The sequence below is a fragment of the Schistocerca piceifrons genome, chromosome 8, assembly GCF_021461385.2.
Source record: "Schistocerca piceifrons isolate TAMUIC-IGC-003096 chromosome 8, iqSchPice1.1, whole genome shotgun sequence".
Taxonomy (NCBI): Eukaryota; Metazoa; Arthropoda; class Insecta; order Orthoptera; family Acrididae; genus Schistocerca; species Schistocerca piceifrons.
In genome coordinates this window covers 333,834,297-333,852,947 of record NC_060145.1, presented here as the reverse complement: position 1 = coordinate 333,852,947, position 18,651 = coordinate 333,834,297, and the positions used below count along the sequence as shown (strand labels likewise).

The window sequence follows — 18,651 nt, the reverse complement described above, 5'->3', positions numbered from 1 at the left end:
TGTAGCAGTGAAGTACGCAGCAATTTTTGTGCCTGGAGGGCACTGACTGTTTCTAACGACAAGGTGCCATTTCGTAATCTAGAACAAGACTTTACAGGACCTGCAATTGCATCGACACCTTTCTGAATAATGAAAGGGTTGACTGTGGAGAAGTCGTGACCTCCGTCAGACCGAGAAACAACAAGGAACTGTGGCAACGATGGAAGGACTGTCTGTGGCTGAGACTCATTGAATTTACACTTGTGAGCAGACATAGTAGAAGATGAGGAAACCATTGCAAAAGTATCCCCCATGATTACCAGTATCTCCGATGGTGCGCTCCTTCCTTGGGGGGGCCCTCTCTGAGGGCACTCCCGCCTTAGGTGATTGTTCACACCTCAGGTCACACCTCCCGAGAAACGGACGGAGGGACCAATCGGCACTTTCGGAAGGTATCAGCTCGGGTAATCACCCCTCCCTGGGCCTGGCCGTTACCAGGGGTTATGTACGCGTCCTACCTGTCTACCCGTGGTGGGGAATTACGCGTTACCCCGTCACCGGCTACGCATGGATATGCGTGGGTCGGCCTTCAGACACGCACAGGGAGGAAAAAAGAGAAAAACAAAGGGAAAGGAAAGAAGAGAGGTCTCAAACACCACAGTAGAGAAAAGGGCAAAGAGAAGAGGTAAGGAAAAGAAAAGGACAAAGGAAGGATGAAGACTTGCAAGCAGAGAAAGCAAAGAATGTGTTACATTTTCGAGCGTCCGTCTCCGGACGTAGGCACAAAACATACTCCCAGAAGGGAAGGTATGCAGCCCGGAAAGGAAGGAAGGCCACATTAGCTCAGGGTCCAGTGCTCGCTATGCATGTATCCACAAAAGAGTTGTGGACCCCCTGGGGGGCTGTATGGTTGAAGGCTTCCTTCTTAACCATTAACTTTGTCTAGTGATTTTTGAAAGACTTCTGCTCATTTAAGTCAAGTTCATCATGTGGCTTGGTCCTTTGAAAGTGCAGCGAAGCAATAAGATGCATTCAATAAAGACTTGTCAGAAAAATGTGACTCCTATCTCGATCTGTCAGCACCACAACACGCACCCAATGTTGGCTCTTAAGCTGCATGGTGTCCATTCACTTTCGACTTAAGGGGTTAAAGTGAATCTCAGACAAGATCTTCCGCTTCAGTCTATTGACAATAAGGTGCCGTCATCTACAGATTGTACAGCACCATCTCACAACTGTGAAAGTGAACTGAAGTGCAATTTAGTTGGAAATTCTGTCCCAAAACTGGCCGAATTAAAAATGTGATGTCACATAGACAGAACATCTAATAGTAGTATTGACAATTAACACTTAAAAGCACGAAACTTTATGCTACTCCTGATTTCCTATGGGCCTCGTCAGCAACTTTTGCTACGACGCAGGCAGTTAAACTGGAACTTGATCACTTACATGCATCAGGTGTTGTGGCTTTAATCACATCTAGCAAATAGATGACATCTACAGTTTTAATTAAAAACCTTGCAGTACAATTTGAATTTCAAGCAATTTTATATAATCCATCATTACTCAATGTATTGTAGATTTTTTTCAGACTTTGTTTCCAGAAAAGCTATCAAGGAGCCATTTCTATTTTTTAAGAGATATATTTCATGAATTCCACATAGGAGCAGAATAAAATCATTTTATGGTAACCAATAAGTCTTTTTGGCCATATTACTATAATAAATTATCTTTTGGTGTTGTAAGTGTTGGTGTATCACTTCAAAAATACTTACAGCAACTTATAAATGGGGCACTATGAGCTGCGAATTACCTAGATGACATCAAAGTCATTTGCATTACACAGGAGCAACAAATTAAAAAAGTTATTAATAGACTTTAGAGACAATGTGCTCAAAATTAAATTAAGTACGTGCAGGTTCCCAGCCCCCCCCCACGCCCCCCACCCACCTCAGATGCTTGGTTACATACTGTGCCGGACATCTCCAGCTTAGCCAGCCCATGTGGAAATCTCCTTCAAGCCAAAGATTTGAAGGAGCTGCAATTGTTCTGAGACAAGATAAATCATTATGGCAAATTTATACTTTGTACAGCAAAGGTATCACACTCATTGAATCAATTTTGGATAAAGAGAGTCAAATTTCTGTGAATTTCCACGTGTCAGGCACAATCCTTGAAGCTACAACAGTGTTTGAAGTTTGCTCCCCACCTGGCTACATTTACACCAATTATGACATACACTAGAGGTAGTGGAATAGGTGCTGTGCTGTCCCAGATGCCCATCTACAGTAAGGAACCAACAATTGCATATGTTTATAATGTGCTAACAGCAGTACTTGTGAATTATTGCCATAGAAAAGGAGAAACCGACTATTATTACAGTATCAAAAAGTTCTGCGTTTTCTCACAAAGATCAAAAATCCACCTGGTAACAGAGCGCAGTGATTATAGTGGTGGGCACTGTTTTTGAGTGACTATCATTATGAGGTACGCTAATGGTCCACTACTCAACATACTAAGGCCAACAAGTCTACCGACTGATCCTGATCACAAATTCAAGATGAAAACATGATGAAAACAATAAGAATGCAATGATCCAATCCCTCATAGTGGCCTAGGATATGACTGCAAATGCGGATTTGGATCCGACGCTCTACAAAGTAGCGCATTATGTGCATTTCAGCTGGAAAGAGCACCTTGTGGAAGCTAAGGAATCAGCACCACCTACTTTTAGATTTATCAAACAACATAATTCAGTGGGTCTTTGTGTGAGACAAAAAAAGCCTCAGTGTTGGGTTATAAACTGAACTATGCTCCTGGCTCACATCCTCAACCTATTACACGAGGCACACTGAGGGATGCTGAGAGTGAATAAGTTAGCAAGGTGTCTTGCATTTTGGTCAAGCATCGATAATGCCATCAAAAGTGCAGTCTCAATTTGCCAACAATATAATTTGGATACTTCCTTCAAAAAATTAACTAGAGTTCTAAAAAGAGTCTCAGCTCCCAAAACTATCACAACATGCGCGGACATGAATATTAATGCATGTGTTGAGGATGGAATTAATAATAACTTCCTAAGCATTTTGAACACTTTAGGAGCAGCACAAATGGGAAACTCTACTACCGCTAGGGTATGAAGAAATCAATATCAGTCTTAGGACATGCACTTACAGATGTTGACAAGGAAACTTGTATACAAATTAAAAAAGATCTTGTCTTCTCTTATTATTACTGTTAGATTATGAGGCTAAGGAAAGGTTGGTATAAACCACAAAATTGCAGGCCTACATATGACATGACGTGTAGATTTGCGCAGCTTGTATCACAGTTGTTATTTCTTTTGAATGGCTACCTACATAGCTCAATAAGGCATCAGCTTGCATTGGTGATACATCACGAGGGTAGCAAGTTGCATGTTTAACTTTCTCTGCGTGCTTTTATAGTTAATACATTGAGGAGCAGGGACGTTTTTAAAAGAAAAGGTGATTTGTCAAAAATAGAAAACTTCATTAAAAACAAAACAATGTATATTAATAAAATTTTAGAATATTTTGCTTACTTTTTTAAATTATAGCCACTTAAATTGTGGTTGCCTCTGTTAACCATCACCCATAATACCCACTAGCTATTTATTGGTTGAAACATTTTGAGAGGTTTAATTAAACCTATTTCTAAGAAATCGTTTACACAACCAGCTCACAAGCACCTGCACATTATTATTGACAATGAAACATCTGAAAGCAAGTTCTGCCTTTTCTTGCACAGTGAGGCACATTACAAGTTGAACACATCCAAAATGTTCTAACAGAAATAGCGCCTACAGCATACAAGACACAATCTAAATGTGGCCTGATTTGGCTGATATGGACCTACCTTCCAGTCTGATTTATTTATCCACATGTGGCTCATGCTGAGTGACAGTACGGTCGTCTGTTTTTGACTTAGTCCAGTGCTGTGGATACTTGCTTTGGCAAGCAGTCCTTCATACACTTTCCTTCGGAAGTCTTTATTCGTGAATTGCTCCGCCTAAGTTTCTTTGTGTATGATGCATGCATTCATACATGCACATCAATAAAGTGAAAAGAAAAAGTCTATGCCATCATTTCTTACTTTTGCCATCAAAACCACAGTCTCCTTTTAGACAGTCAAAATTGTCAGGACATGTCACTATAGTAGTTGAGCCACCCTTTTCCTCCCTATTTACACTTATGGTGCCACTTGGATTGTGCACAGTGGAGCTCAGTTTTATAGCTCATTTCTCCCTCCACTTGTAAAATGCTAACACAGGATAGCTTACTCTGCTGTCAAAATCCCCTAGTTTAATCCATTTATCTCTCTTTAGTTCTGGCAGGAACTTATGTGTAGCGTGCATAGTTCCAATTGGAAATGTTTTCTGGCTTTTAGTAGGTTGAAACTATTATTAAGGTGGGAAGAAATTACCACGGAAACAATACGATATTTATCATAAAGTTCTTCACATAAATCTGTCACTTCCCTTACACCAAGTCTCATTACTGGCTTCTCTTTAGCTAATTTTCCAGTATAAATTTGGAACTTGATATTATATTCAGATTGATCACACAGCATCCATATTTTATAGCCTCTTTCTCAAGCCTTGTCTCTTCTGTAGTGTTTCACTGAATTTCTACCTTCAAATTGCATCACTGACTCGTTAACTGCCTATTTTTGATGAGGGCGATAGTATTCTGCAAACCTTTCATTCAACATTTCAAGAAATGGCTTCATTCTATAAAGTTTTTCAAAGTAGGCATGTCCTCTTTTAGGCATCATCAAATTGTCATTTGAATGGATATGATGGCTTTGACTCAGGAGAAAACGGAATCGTTTTAGTCATCAACTCACATATATGTGACTCATTTAAATCTGGAGATATAGATCAATAATCCTGATAATTTGGCAACTTTCTGACACTCATAAACAAATTGATACATAAGAAAACTCTTATCTCATCTTCAGCAGTTGGAAAGAAAGGCTTTCCTTTTTGTGTGGCTTAATAACTGGTGTGAAATGTCACAAGTTTTACTATGTCAGCACTAAAAAGTCACAAAATATTTTATGTGGTGATGGGTTTGACATATACATAAAAATGACTTAAGGGCCGCTTTTTTCCACAAAATTGGGCAATACTTCTATTCTGAAATTCTGACTCCATTGTGGAGTATCATTCTGAACAATAGGTATACTTGCAGGTCTGACAGAGGTACCGAAATTGATTCAGAGGCTAACGAAAGATCATTTGACAGCGTTTTTGCCACAGAAGTTTGTTTATTATTGTACAAGTGATGATTACATTTTGAGAAATTCTCATCTAAATCATTGCTATTTTCTTCTGAACACAGTTAATATAATATATCACAACTGGGTTCATATGTACTGTCACTACCAGAGTTGTCAAACAAACATATTTCATTGTCTGATGGTAATGGAAGGACCTCGAAAGGAAGTTTTTGGATTTCATCATCCCTAAGACACCTCCCAGCCATACTGGATGAAAGTTGTATCCTGGTAGCATGGTGATTAGCAGTGCTAACCATGAGTAACGTACCAAAAATATGAAATGAACAAACTTCTGTCACACAACTATTGTGCTGAAGTTCATTAGCATGGACTAAATTTACATATGAAAATACTTACTTGAAAATAAAGGTCATACATATGCGCCACATTTGATATTCAAGATGAACACCAACTAAACTGCACAAAACTGCTAAAGCAAAATATGTTATATCAGTGCCATGCTATCTAGTGAGAACTCCCTCAACTAAATGTGTGACTCAGAATGAGAACTGATACCCCACCCAGCTACCAGGCATCTTAAAATAAGTGGTTCAACATCGATAATCACTGCCCCTGTAAAAGTTAGGGCATTCACCCTTACCAAAGGGTGAGTGGTAGGCGGTAATGTATTCACGTCACTCAAAGCAGAGAGTCGGTGTGGAGGCTGGCCGTCCAGCCTTGCCCATTCACCCTGCGAGTGGACAGGTGAGCACTTCTTCAGTGGGGTCCGAGCGGCACCGCTAGTTATCGGAAGCTCCAAAGTTAAACACACTATGGAGTCCCTTAGGGAGTAGTGTCCAGGGCTGAAAAGAAATCCAATTCATGTTCAGCGTGTCTGTCAGGTGGCCTCATATGTGAGATGCAGAGGGGGCCTGGCCCACAGCTATTCAGTGTACAGAGAGTGCAGGGTACAGTCGACTGCAAGTTATAGCTTACATCGGCACCAATGTCTGTTGTCTCGATTCTGAGGGCCGAAGGAGGAGATGCCGAAAACCGTTGGCCTTGCTCATAGCGTGAGAGTGTAATGCACAATTTGGAGCACCATTCCCGGAACTGTTCAGTGTCCTCTGCTTTGGAGCTAATTGGAGAGTCTCGACCAAAGGCTCTATCGATTCTGTGATACTTTTAGCTGCATATTTCTGGACCTGTGTTATGGGGAGGAGAATTGGAGGATCCCTCCACCTTGACAGTTTATGGGTGCACTGCACGAAGGAAGCAGCTATTTGGGTAGCACAGTACTTGTGGAGTGCATACTGTTCTTTTTTAGGCTAGGTGTTAGTACAAGGTCTTCTGATGAATGCTTGTCAGTCGATACGCAGAGAAAGAAATCAGACGGCATATAAAGTAAAGATACTTCAACTGTCAAAATTTTAACAGTAAACTGTCAAAGTGATCACAACAAAGTTTCTGTATTTACTGCTCACTGGGAAAGTTGTCCCAATCAAATTTTTCTTGGAACTGAGAACTGGCTGAAACCCAAATCAGAAAGCTCTGAAATATTTAGAAAGGTATAGAACATATATCAAAATGACAGATTAGACATCACAAAAATGTTGTGTATATCAAGGTCAAAACTGAGTCTCACTGTGAAGTTATCTGGACGCATGTAATAGGTCTAGGTTGCCTATCTATTTTTTCCCAAATGGGAATCCTGGAGAGAAAACAACATTCGTTTTGTGAAGCACTATTGAAAATATTTAGAGAACTCACATTTGAAGCTGACTGCAGAATTATTCTACTGCTGCCAATGTACATTTTGTGTAATAACCACAAAGATAAGATAACAGACATAAAAATTTTATTAAGGCATACAGATGGCTGTTTATCCCTTGCTCTATTTGCGAGTGAAACAGGAAAGGAAATTATATATTAGTGGTATGAGGTAGCTTCCACCATGCACCATACAGCAGCTTTTAGAGCATGTACATAGCTGTAGATGGATCTTCTCAAAACGTAAAATGCAAACCTTTTCTATGGCACATGCAAATCAAATCTGGAATGAAGTATACACGAACATCAACGTAGATGTTAACTCCTCTAAATTTTGCACATGGTTTGCATTAAATTTTGAGGAAACATTTCCAAATGTAGCCATTTTAACAGCAGCAGCAGCAGCCAAGGAAAATTTATGGATAACTGTGGGTTTTAGGAAGTTCTCTCAGACTCTAAATTTTTGCAGTTCTATACTGGTACAAAAAAAATGAAGTTAATAAAGTAAATAAAATAAAATAAAGTACGCAAAAAGTTGCTGCAGAAATATAATTTAATGACAAAATATTTATAATGCAGAAAATAAAGGAAAGTAGTATGGCATGTCATGAAACTGGAAAATGCTGACACAACTATAATACCACACAAATCCTACATGGGTAAAAAAATCTACTCACCAAGCGGCAGCAGAACACACACACAAAAGACTGTTGCGATTGGCAAGCTTTCAGAGTCAGTGGTTCCTTCTTCAGGCAGAAGGGTTGAAGGGGAAGGAAGAAGGGTGGAGGATAAGGACTGGAGAGGTCTAGGAAACACCCAGAATATTGGGTCAGGGGAGACTTATCGTATGGGATGAGAAAGAAAGAGTCTTCTGCCTGAAGAAGGAGCCACTGACTCCGAAAGCTTGCCAATCATTACAGCCTTAAATGTGTGTGTTCTGCTGCCACTTGGTTAGAAGATTTATTATCTATACAATTAAATAATTTTATCAATAATTGATTGTTTTTGTTGTTATAAATCCTAGATGGGTAGAATAATAGAAAATCCACAGGAATTGGCATGTTCTGTAACTGGCTATTTCTCTATTATTGCCATGTAGTTGCACCAAAATCTTTCTGAAACACATGTAGCACCCCCAAAGACTTAGATAATTAAACTCCACCCAAACAGGCCATGAAAGCCCAACAGTACCACGATAGTACGGACAATGATGATGTGTTGCTTTAAGCTCTCCTGTTGGACTAGTTGTGAATGTGTTTCTCAAGCAAAATGCCAGACAGAGACAGCTACATCACCTTTCAGACGATGAACCAACAGCTTCTACGCACATTGAGAGACTGTCAATCATGCATTGCACTTCTGTCAGCCACTCCAGTGGCCTCTGTTGGGAGCCACCTACCGATATACATGTTTGCACTGGTGTCCATTCTTGCTGTTGTCACCTGAATATCTACATCACCACCGCAGTGTCATCCCTTGTACGGCCAAGTCCCTCTTTGTGGTCACTGTGTTTTTAAAATAGCCTGCACTGGATCTCGTGCTGAGCTAGGCTGGTATCCTGTGTCCCTGTTCAACACTTTAGTCGAGCTGCGAATTTCCACTGCTTTTTAATAACACTTTCCCAGTAAAATGACACAGACAAAAGAATTTTGGTGTTTTTGTTTTCCATACTGTGCCCTGTAGTGGGACAATGCTCAGCCATTGCAGATTTCTCTGGCTGGTCCAGACGTGTGTCATCAATGTTTGACATATCTGTCCTCCATGTTGTGACAAGTCTGTCCAATGAACAATGTCCCGCAGCTACAGGGAATCTTATAGACACAAGGCCTTCTTACACTAAGATCATCTTCCACAGAGTCTAAAACAGCTCCAAGTTTCATTGGCAGATGATACACACATTTAAGTTTATGTTCTTCTTATTTGCAAAGAAACTACACTGATTTGTGACAAGATGGGCATTCCTCTTTGTTCTTAACTTTTTTCCAGCTCCTCACTTCGTCTAACATGCCCCGGGTGTAAGGCATGATGAATCTCCTGTTCAGAATATCCTTTCTCTAAAAATACAGTGTGGAGGTGGTGTACCTCAGCATACAAAAAGTATGCTGAAGTGAGCACGTGCTTAAACAAATTGAAAAGTCCCCCTTCAAGCTTCTTGCCAGTGAGTAACAGTGATTATTGCAACGGCACTCGAGAGAAAAGTAAGAACACATCAAAACTAATGAGAATCGCTACGCAAGTCATAAGTCCTTGAGCCGATGGACAAAATCTTCTGAGCTGTGAATGTAGTGCTCACATTTTCCCACTGAAGGGCCGAAGTGCGCTGTTAGACACTTTTTTCATCCAATGACCAATACTTTGAACAGATTGACAGTGTCGAAACGGGTAGTCCCTAGTCACCCACTGTGGCCAGTCTTTAGAACTGAAATCTACAAGCTTTTTGGCAATTTGTGTGAATATCTTTGTTATCTGGCCCCATGGCAGTGCATTGCTGGATTCATTTTTGCAACACTTAAATTCTCTTCATTCAAACATTAAGTTTATGATGGAGAGGTAAAAAAATGGTGAACTACTGTTCCTGGATGTGTTTCTGCACAGAAAAGAGGATGGCATTTTGGTCACACTGTGTGCCTTACACCTATATACACCAGCTGTCACCATCCTTTAAAATGGAGTGGTGTGCTTAGGACGTTGGTCCACAGAGCGGAAGCCATACCAGATTCAGACGAGTACCTGAAGAGCTATGCTATCTCTATACTGTATTTTTAGAGAATGGATATTCTGAATGGGAGATTCACCATGTCTTATGCTCAATACTTGTTACACAACACAAGGAGCTGGAAGAAAGTAAAGAATAAAGAGGAGTGTTTCTTTCAAAATAGGAGAAACATAAAGTTAAATGTGTCTTTTTTCCACCAATGAAATTCAAAGCTGCTTTAAGCTCAGTGAAAGATAATCTTGATTTAAGAAGGTCTGTTAACTACAAGATTCCCTGCTGTGTGATGTCATGCACTGGACGAACTTGTTGAACATTGACATACACGCCTGGACCAGCCACAGATATCTGCAGTGGTTGAGCACTGCTCCAATAAAGGACACACTATGGAATAAAAACCAAAATTCTCCTGTTGACATCTTTCTACTGGGGCTGTACTACTAAAGAAAGTACATCAGCGGGCAGCTACCAAAAGAGGCTGCTGGGCCAGCTGACAGTAGTGCACAGTATGTCTGACAGCCTCTGCACATGTGTCGAAGCTGTTGATTTATCATCTGACAGCTGGCAGAGCTGTCCCTCTCACTACTGATGATAATAGCTGTGCTACTGTCACCAAATTTGGCACACTCAGGTCTGCAATCTCTTTTCACTCTGCGTCAAACAGGAGGCTTCGATCACAGTCTCAGCAATTTGTTGACCGTACCTGAAGACAGCAGTCATCTGAGAATCATATTTACAAAATGAGCTTAAAGTCAGTAAGACTATTCAGGATTTAAAAAAATGGTAAGCACGCATGGGTGAAGTTCCATTCTCGGTTTTGAAGAAGTGCATACTCACCATACAAGCCTCAACAAGAAACATAGTATATGTCCTTTGGTTCAAGTAATTTTCTAGACTAACTAAGGCACACGTGTAATGCAGAGTATTAAAAACTATAGGCCAGTTTCACTACTGTCTGCATTTCAAAAATAACAGAATCAATCATGAAAGATACACCAACGAGTTACATGAATAAAACAACATTTTTAACAAAGCACAGTTCGGTTTTCGAAGTGGGAAAAGTGTAATATCAGCCATTACAGTGTTCAGGAAAGTGATATTTGAAGTGCTTGACAAGGAACACTGTGTTACAGACATATTCCTAACTTTTAAGCTTTTTGACACTACTGACATGAAACACTACTAAACATGATAAAATAACTAGGTGTAAAAGGAATAGCAATGTCCCAAAAACGGTGCAAAGGGCAGAAACAGTTGACATTTCTGCAGATCATTTTTCTTCAGTAAAACAATTGTCAGACAAGAATCATATAAACATAAATGTTCCTCAGAGTAGCATAGTGGTAAAAAAAAACAGAGTAGCATACAAAGTGCATGGCAGAGGGTACATACAACTGCACCAGTTATTAAAGTTTCTTCTTTCTGACACAACTAGTAATCAGATTTGTAATAACAAGATTTTTTATTCTCATAGAACACTCCTTAAACAGAAATGGCTATTACTCAGTTTCTTGAAATTTGTTTAAATGAGTGTCTACTGCATCATAATATAGTGCTTAATAATGTCAAACAGGTTTTAACATAATTTATTTATTGAAACAATCACCCATATTTCTCATAAAGTAACCAGTTTCATGTGGTATCAGTCATCTATAATTCAAAGGGTCAACGGAGACGTCCGATCCCATCCGTCTGCTTTGACGTATAGGTGTTGTTGTGTGCGACGTCATTAGGGTTGTGTTTATAGATGTCATCTTGTTGCAGTTTATTGTGGTGGTGGTGGTGGTGGTGGTGGTGGTGGTGGTGGTGGTGTGCGTGTGTGTGTGTGTGTGTGTGTGTGTGTGTGTGTGTGTGTGTGATGTGGTGTATTGGATTCATTAGGACTTTGGTGTTGGCAAAGTGCAGTTTTTAAGAGTGTCTGACAAGAATTGAAATTGGTTTCATTGAGTTACCAATTAAATTTTTTTGTTTGTTTATGTGATTGTGTTGTTGACATGTGTTATTGGTTTGCTATTTGTGGCGCGGTAAGACAGTTAATTTATTGTGTGGTTTCTTTTATAGGTATGGATATGACTATGAAATACAATAGTGCGAGGTTGTGTGCGGAGATGGGTGACAACATGCTAGGACTGTTGGCAGAGATTGTGAAATACAGTGTGTGCTGGGAAAACATGAGGTTGGCGAGAGTTTCGGCATCTCGGACCAGGAGCTGTTATATGTGGTGGTGTTCAAAGGATAATGTTTGGGGCTCCATCAGATGCAGTATCTGGTTTGAGAAATCTAGGTTGGCCAATAGACAGATTGTTTTGATGACTTACTATTTTTGTTGTAGTCCTCTATCAGTTTTTGCACACATAAGGCTGAACTGAGTGAGAAGACGGTTTTAGATTGGTTTTCTTTTTGTAGAGAAGTGTGTTTGGAATATGTGAAGTATAGGGGTAAGTCAGATGGGTCGAGGGTGGTGGTCAAGATAGATGAATCTCAGTTTGGGAAGAGAAAGTATAGGGGGGGGGGGGTAAGTCTCCGATTGGTTTATGAGTGTAGGCGGGTGTTATTTTGGGAGGCGGGTATGTGGATTGTGTTTTCAGGGTTTTAGAGGGACGTAATAAGAGGGAATTGGTGGGGTTAATTGAAGAGTATCTACAGGAGGAGAGTACTGCAATGTCAGATGCTTTTTCATCATACAGGGGATTGGAAAAGAGGGGATATGATCATGTAGTTGTAGACCATAGTTTAAGAGTTCAAAAATTATGAAATTGGGGTGTGACACAATACAATAGAGGGCTCTTGGGGGATGGTTAAATCAGTCATAGGGAGGGGGGACAGGTGCTCTTTTAACCTGCAATCTCATTTAGACCTAGATTAGTACTGCTGGCAGAAGAGCGTCCCTGGGGTGTACTGCATTTTTCGCGTTTTTTTGGAGGGCAGTTAGTAAAATGTGGTTACCTGAGGGTTTTGTGTGTGTGTGTGTGTGTGTGTGTGTGTGTGTGTGATTGGGGTGGCTAACCTAGTGTGTAGTGCCGGTATTTGTTTGCGGTAAGTAGCCGTTTTTTTTAATCTATTGTTTGCGAGTTGTGATGTTTTGTGGGTTTGGTTTTATTCATCGCACTTGTAGGTGTTTGTTTCTGGTTACCATCAGCTGTGGTTGACCTATATATGTTTAACGAAGCGTCAGATTCCACATGTTCTCATTGCAGATGTATGTGTTTTGGTATCATCAGCTGTGGTTGACCTATAAAGGGTGATTCACGAAGATATGCAAATATTTTAATATGTTATTCTACAGGTAAAACAAAAGGAAAAAGTTCATATAAAAGTTCGCAAATGTTTAGTTACGGAGTTATGGCTAGTAAAAAAGATTTTTACTGAAATTTAGCAACTTCGCTAATACGAAGCCATTGCAAAACTGTATGAGGTTACAGTAAACCACAGTTTCTATTTATTTTGTTGTTACTGATCTGGTGAACCTAATAAAATATGTCTCAAACATGTATTTGCAGTAGGCTTCCAGAACATCCACAGAAACAAGGAAGTAATTTCGAAAAAATTTTAATTCATTAACTACGTGGCCCAATTTGTTTTTTTAAATTCCAGACAATCGCACAAGGTTTTCAACAGAAGTTGTAGAGAATTTAATTTTGGAAAAATGATGGTATTAACATTAACTGAAACTCCAACAGTTACTATGTGGTTTCACTTAAAATGCATTTAATAATACAGAAAAATAGCTCGTTGCAAGGTTAGGAAACGACTGAAACAACTCATTAACAGTTGCCAACAATGACAAACATTTCTACATTCTTAATGGAAAGTAAATAAATTTATCTATATAATAGTCCTTGCTTCTCTGGATGTTCTGGGAAACTACTGCAGATACACATGTGGTACATGTTTTATTAGATTCACCAGACCAACAACACCAAAATAAAAGGAAATCATGCTTTACTTTAACCTCGTAGTTTTGCGATGGCTTCATATTAGCAAAGTTGCTACATTTCAGGTAAAATCTTTTATCAGCCATAACTAAACATTTGCGGGCATATGTTTATATGAACTTTTTTCTTTAGTTTTACTTGTACAATAACATATTAAAATAGTTGCATATCTTTGTGAATCACCCTGTAAACGTTAAGGGAAGTGTCCGATTACAAACTTGTGTCATCATAGCTGTGTGCTTTGGTATCGTCAGCTGTTGCTGACATATAAAGGTCAAGGTAAATGTTCGATTCCAATTTGTGTTGTCATAGCTCCGTTTTGGTATTGTCAGTTGCAGTTGACGTATATAGGTGAAGGGAAATGTTCGATTCCAATTTGGGCCGTTGTAGCTGTATGTCTTTAGGTATTGTCAGCTGTGGCTGACCTATATAGCGCAAGGAAAGTTGACCTTTATGGATCAAGGGAAGTATCCGATTCCAATTTCTGTTGTTTTAATTGTTGATTTTGTGGTATCGATAGTTGTGGTACAATTCTAATTTTTGTAGGTTTTAATTGTGTGGTACTGACAATTGCAGTTGAGCTATGTAGGTGAAATTTCTTGAAGTGACCGATACCTGTGGATTTTGTGGGAATTTTGTGTTGTTTATCGTCGGTTTTTTGTCATCGTTTTGTATGATTTGGGAGTGTGGTGCGCGTTTTTATATGTTTGTATTTAGCTTGTCCCCACCCTAAAACTCCCAATTTCCAGCACTTGTCCCATTAGTTTGATTATATTTTTGGAGGGAGATGTTGTTGTAGTATTTGTATGTATTGTCGTGTATTGTGTATTGCCATATTTGGAGACGCTAAAATGGCCATTTCTGCCATACTGACAATGTCATGGGTCAAAGCAGGCAGATGGAATCGGATGCTTCTGTAATCCCGATTCGAATTCCGGTGTTAGCGGGGAATATGTGGGAATAATATGAATGTGTGTCACTATATAAATAAGCTTAAAATGGTAAGTCGATTAGTTTTACAATGCAGATCCTTTTTTTTATGTACATTATCTTGTATATGGGTCAAGAGGCACGTTCAATATAAGTCATTGGCTTTGGCCAGTGACAATGTTAACAACTGTTAGCACAATACCTTTTGTTGCATATATTCATAACACTGCTATTAGTGGGCAAAGCCAATGAATGAAGGTGGGGGGTGGGAGACTGGTTGTGGCAACAGACTGATCTGTAATTTAGGATGAAGTATAGCTTAGGTTGAGAGTTAATGAACTCGACGAATGTAAAACTGAATAAACCTGGTTGTGATGACACAATACAAACTAAAGAACAAATCACGGGAATCTGTTGAGAATCTGTGATATTACAGACTGTTAACTGTGATATTGCAGACAGTTTCCAATTTGCAAACGCCTTCATACAATACATCACTGATTAACAACTACCTAACGTCACTGGATGACCACAAGATACCAATTTTAACAATAATTGAATGCAGGACGCAAATAGCCTACGTCTAGGAACTAGAATGAAAAACACGTTGTTTATTAATGATTTATATTCTTTTTTTACCTGAACTTTCCAATCGCGATTTTGTCTTCCAGTGTGTCCAGCATCTTTAACCCAATCCAGTGGAGAAACACTTATTTGTTGCAAAGGCATTTCACGGTGGGATTGATTTCACGCTGTGGTTGCCCTCGTACTCAGTTCAGAGCATGAATATTCAACAAATAAACAACTTTCAGCTAGTACACTACATTTGTGAATTATTTACTTCTCCCATTGTATTTAAGTATTGGTGTGAATCTATGTTAATACAAAGAGCAAGATATTTCATCAAGCATATACGTATACAACTTTAGGCGATGTGGGCAAAGGCTTAAATGTTTAAACTGTACCATGATGAGATGTTTTCTGTTTCGACCCAATAAGAAAACTACATTTTCATTCGCAGAAGCTCAAAAGATTTCTTAAGTTTGTTTCCATCTCATTGAACATATGTCATCTTTTGCTCTATCGCAAACACATTTGTAGATCGATATATTTCATACACTTAACAACAAAAGGGAGGAACAATAAACGCAAAATGCAGACGATAATAAACTATTCGCCTATTGAGATTCTTGAGATGCTGTAGAGGGCTATGTAAATTATGTTGTGATATTATTAGAAAATCTGTCACACACAACACTGCACTGCTTGAGTAATGCACACATACACATAACGCCTAATTTAGTATAATGGATTTCAGTGCACGAAAACAAAGTTTTCCTTTAATACTGCAGATGGCAGACAATAACATTAACCAATATCTCTGGCATTCAAATAGCTGTAACCAAACGTACACAAACAGAGACAGTTATGAGTTCTTATTCACTAGCAGTATGTGACTGGATGAATTTCAGACAGAATTTCCGCCTATTTTAGTATCCTGATCGGTGATGGTAAATATTCCATGAAACAAGCTGTAAAAATATCGACTTAATGTTAGCCAAAAAGACAAAACAAACCTGTTCGTTAAATATCTTTGGTGCTTTACATCAATGTTTGTTTGCAAAGTAGTAGTTCATGTCCGGTTATTGAATTATGGTTGAAAAGTAGAATGAAGAAGGAAGCACACGTCTACGTTGTTGTTGCGACATAAGAAAGTTCACACGTGCAAGAAGTAACAATTCTCTTTGCTTTCTGTAAAAAGTAGAGTAACAAATATGTCTGAAATGCGGAAGAGGCATTTTGACAAGACCGAAGAAGCTGACAAATCTCCCGAAGCAGAAAGCGACCAGGTTTGTAACTGTACCTCTCTTCACTATGCTACTATTGCCTACAAAGATAGATTTTAATACACTCTGTTAAACATAAATAGAACCGATCAGACCATTATGGATGTTAATAATTATCAACGACGAATTAACCTAAGTACGACAGTCTTTGGTTATGCCGATACATTATGTGTCAGTTAAACATGGAGAGATTCCAGGAAGAAAGTTAATGTGAAATTTCCGTGAGTAAATGGAGTACATAGATGGAAGTCATTTAGCTGTGTACGTAGTGATTAACATGACGTTAAGGTGGTTGTCAGGTAAATTACATTTATGAGTCGGGATCTTAATTGTAGATAATTCAGGTCACTTGTTTTATATCATGATAGTGAACATTTTGTGATAGAGGTCAATCTTAAAAACATTTAGACAAATTATGTCTCAACACCTCTTAGCAGTAGTTACAGTAATGTAACTGTTTATTCTGTGTGGGGATGGGGGAAGAATTTTCAAAACATCAGGCCGATAAAATGCAGGCCTTTAATGTGACTACGATTCTAAATTGCTATATGGCGTCGGTTCACATATTCCAAGTATAAAGTTAGCACTGAAAAGGCGAGTTTTCATTGACCTTGTGGCTGCTACGATTCATTTGTAGCAAATTGTCAACAAATAATTGAAGAAACCTGTATTGACACTTCTCCTGTTTCTTTGAGTGGTGCCACTTGGGAATTCGCTTATTCAACTGTTAGGCGTTAATATTTGTTTAATATTGTTACAGGTGTGGAAATATGGAATGCAGTAATATCATTCATTTGCTTTTATCCATGACAAAAATGAAGTGGCAAACATAAAACACTCATTGAAATTAAGTGTGGGCAAAATTTCAACCATAGATATTTCCATGACATCAAAATGGTTGTCTTTGCTGACTCTCAACCTTTCAAATTAACCTAGATGTCAGGCTATGCTATAGATTAGTCTCTCCGAAACCTACATACGAAAATATAATGCAGAAGCAAAATATATTTTATCAAGATTCTTTTCTATTTCCATTGTGTGTGTATGTGCCAACAGCTATACGTGGGCAGCCTGCTGTGAACGTGAACAGAACTTTGTAATGATTACCAGACAGGGTTTGTAATCTTAGTTAGGGCTTTTGTCATCTTGTGCTAGTTCCTTCAGGATCTCCATACTTTTTTCCATCCATGAAATTGTAGGCTTTATTAAAGTAAACACAGATCATTGTCACAGTTGTCGATCTGTCCTAAAGACTGTCAGGTCCTGTATATGGTTGTTACCACTATGAGAGAGCTCACTTTACTGTTATGAAAAACGACCTTGTTTAATATGAAAGAGGTGTGTCAAAATTTGGATCCAGTTAACGTCTCCACATGTCCGGCGTTTCTGAATTTCTTCACTGGTTTGCTCACTGCCTTGTCTTTTGCTCACTTTAAAGTTGAGCTATAATGGGATCCTCTCATGCTGCTGGATTATTCCTGAGAAATTTTAGTAATTTTTCCACCAGAGGAAATAGTCATTCAGAATAGTAGTAATATAAATTTTTCTTTGTGGGGTATCACAATTCAGTAAACTACATCTGAAAGTACTTGACTAGGAGATGCTAATTAGCTTATTGTTGAAACCATTGTGCCTCATTAGTTTCTAAGTTTGAGTCTTAGAAGGATGTGTTTTCTGGATTCTGCTAGTACATCCAGCAAAAGTTTTTGGAAATTCTGTTTCTAATATTGGTTAGTTGTTAATATGTGAAATTCTGTAGTGTGATTTTCTTTCTTCATTAATTTCCGTTTATTGTGATTTTCTGGAAATCACAGCTGCAGTGTTGCTTGTCTGAAATAGAGGCTAATCACATTCTTCGTTTCATAGAACAAACTCACCAGATCTCTCCACTAGGACCTGTTTTAAGACAGACACTTGTTCATAATTGATCATATATAAAATTGGACAATTCTGGAGTTGCGCTTACCAAAAATTTCTGATTCCGGCCTGTTTGCTTTGAGCTGTGATGTCATTAAGATGGTATACACCCCTATTCCAAATTTATTCAATTCCACAATCACATCATCACCCATTACACCCATAAACAAATATAAATAACATATAAAATATTTAATTTCAGCAATGAAATGAAACTATTGGGACACACACTGGTGGTAGAAAGTTTTGGGGGAGGGGGATAAACTAAATATACCACAAATAGCTCAAATGAAGTCATTAATATCAGCAACCCACACAC

The 18,651-nt window shown here is 38.8% G+C and overlaps 2 protein-coding genes across 3 annotated transcripts in view; one reads left to right on the top strand and one right to left on the bottom strand.

Moving 5' to 3' along the window:
* Nucleotides 1-15,937, bottom strand: part of LOC124711718 (E3 ubiquitin-protein ligase MARCHF8) — a 100,740-nt gene extending 84,803 nt beyond the window's left edge. The window contains exons 1-2 of the mRNA XM_047241929.1: nucleotides 15,534-15,937; nucleotides 15,208-15,441 (exon numbers count right to left, since the gene is read on the bottom strand). Coding sequence (XP_047097885.1) covers nucleotides 15,208-15,297 — 90 coding nt within the window. The 5' untranslated portion in view covers nucleotides 15,298-15,441; nucleotides 15,534-15,937. The remainder of the gene's footprint in view (nucleotides 1-15,207; nucleotides 15,442-15,533) is intronic.
* A 243-nt stretch (nucleotides 15,938-16,180) lies between these two features.
* Nucleotides 16,181-18,651, top strand: part of LOC124711531 (phosphatidate cytidylyltransferase, photoreceptor-specific) — a 111,100-nt gene continuing 108,629 nt past the window's right edge. For both annotated transcript variants that reach the window (XM_047241658.1, XM_047241659.1), the window contains exon 1: nucleotides 16,181-16,418. In XM_047241658.1, coding sequence (XP_047097614.1) covers nucleotides 16,344-16,418 — 75 coding nt within the window. In that variant the 5' untranslated portion in view covers nucleotides 16,181-16,343. The remainder of the gene's footprint in view (nucleotides 16,419-18,651) is intronic.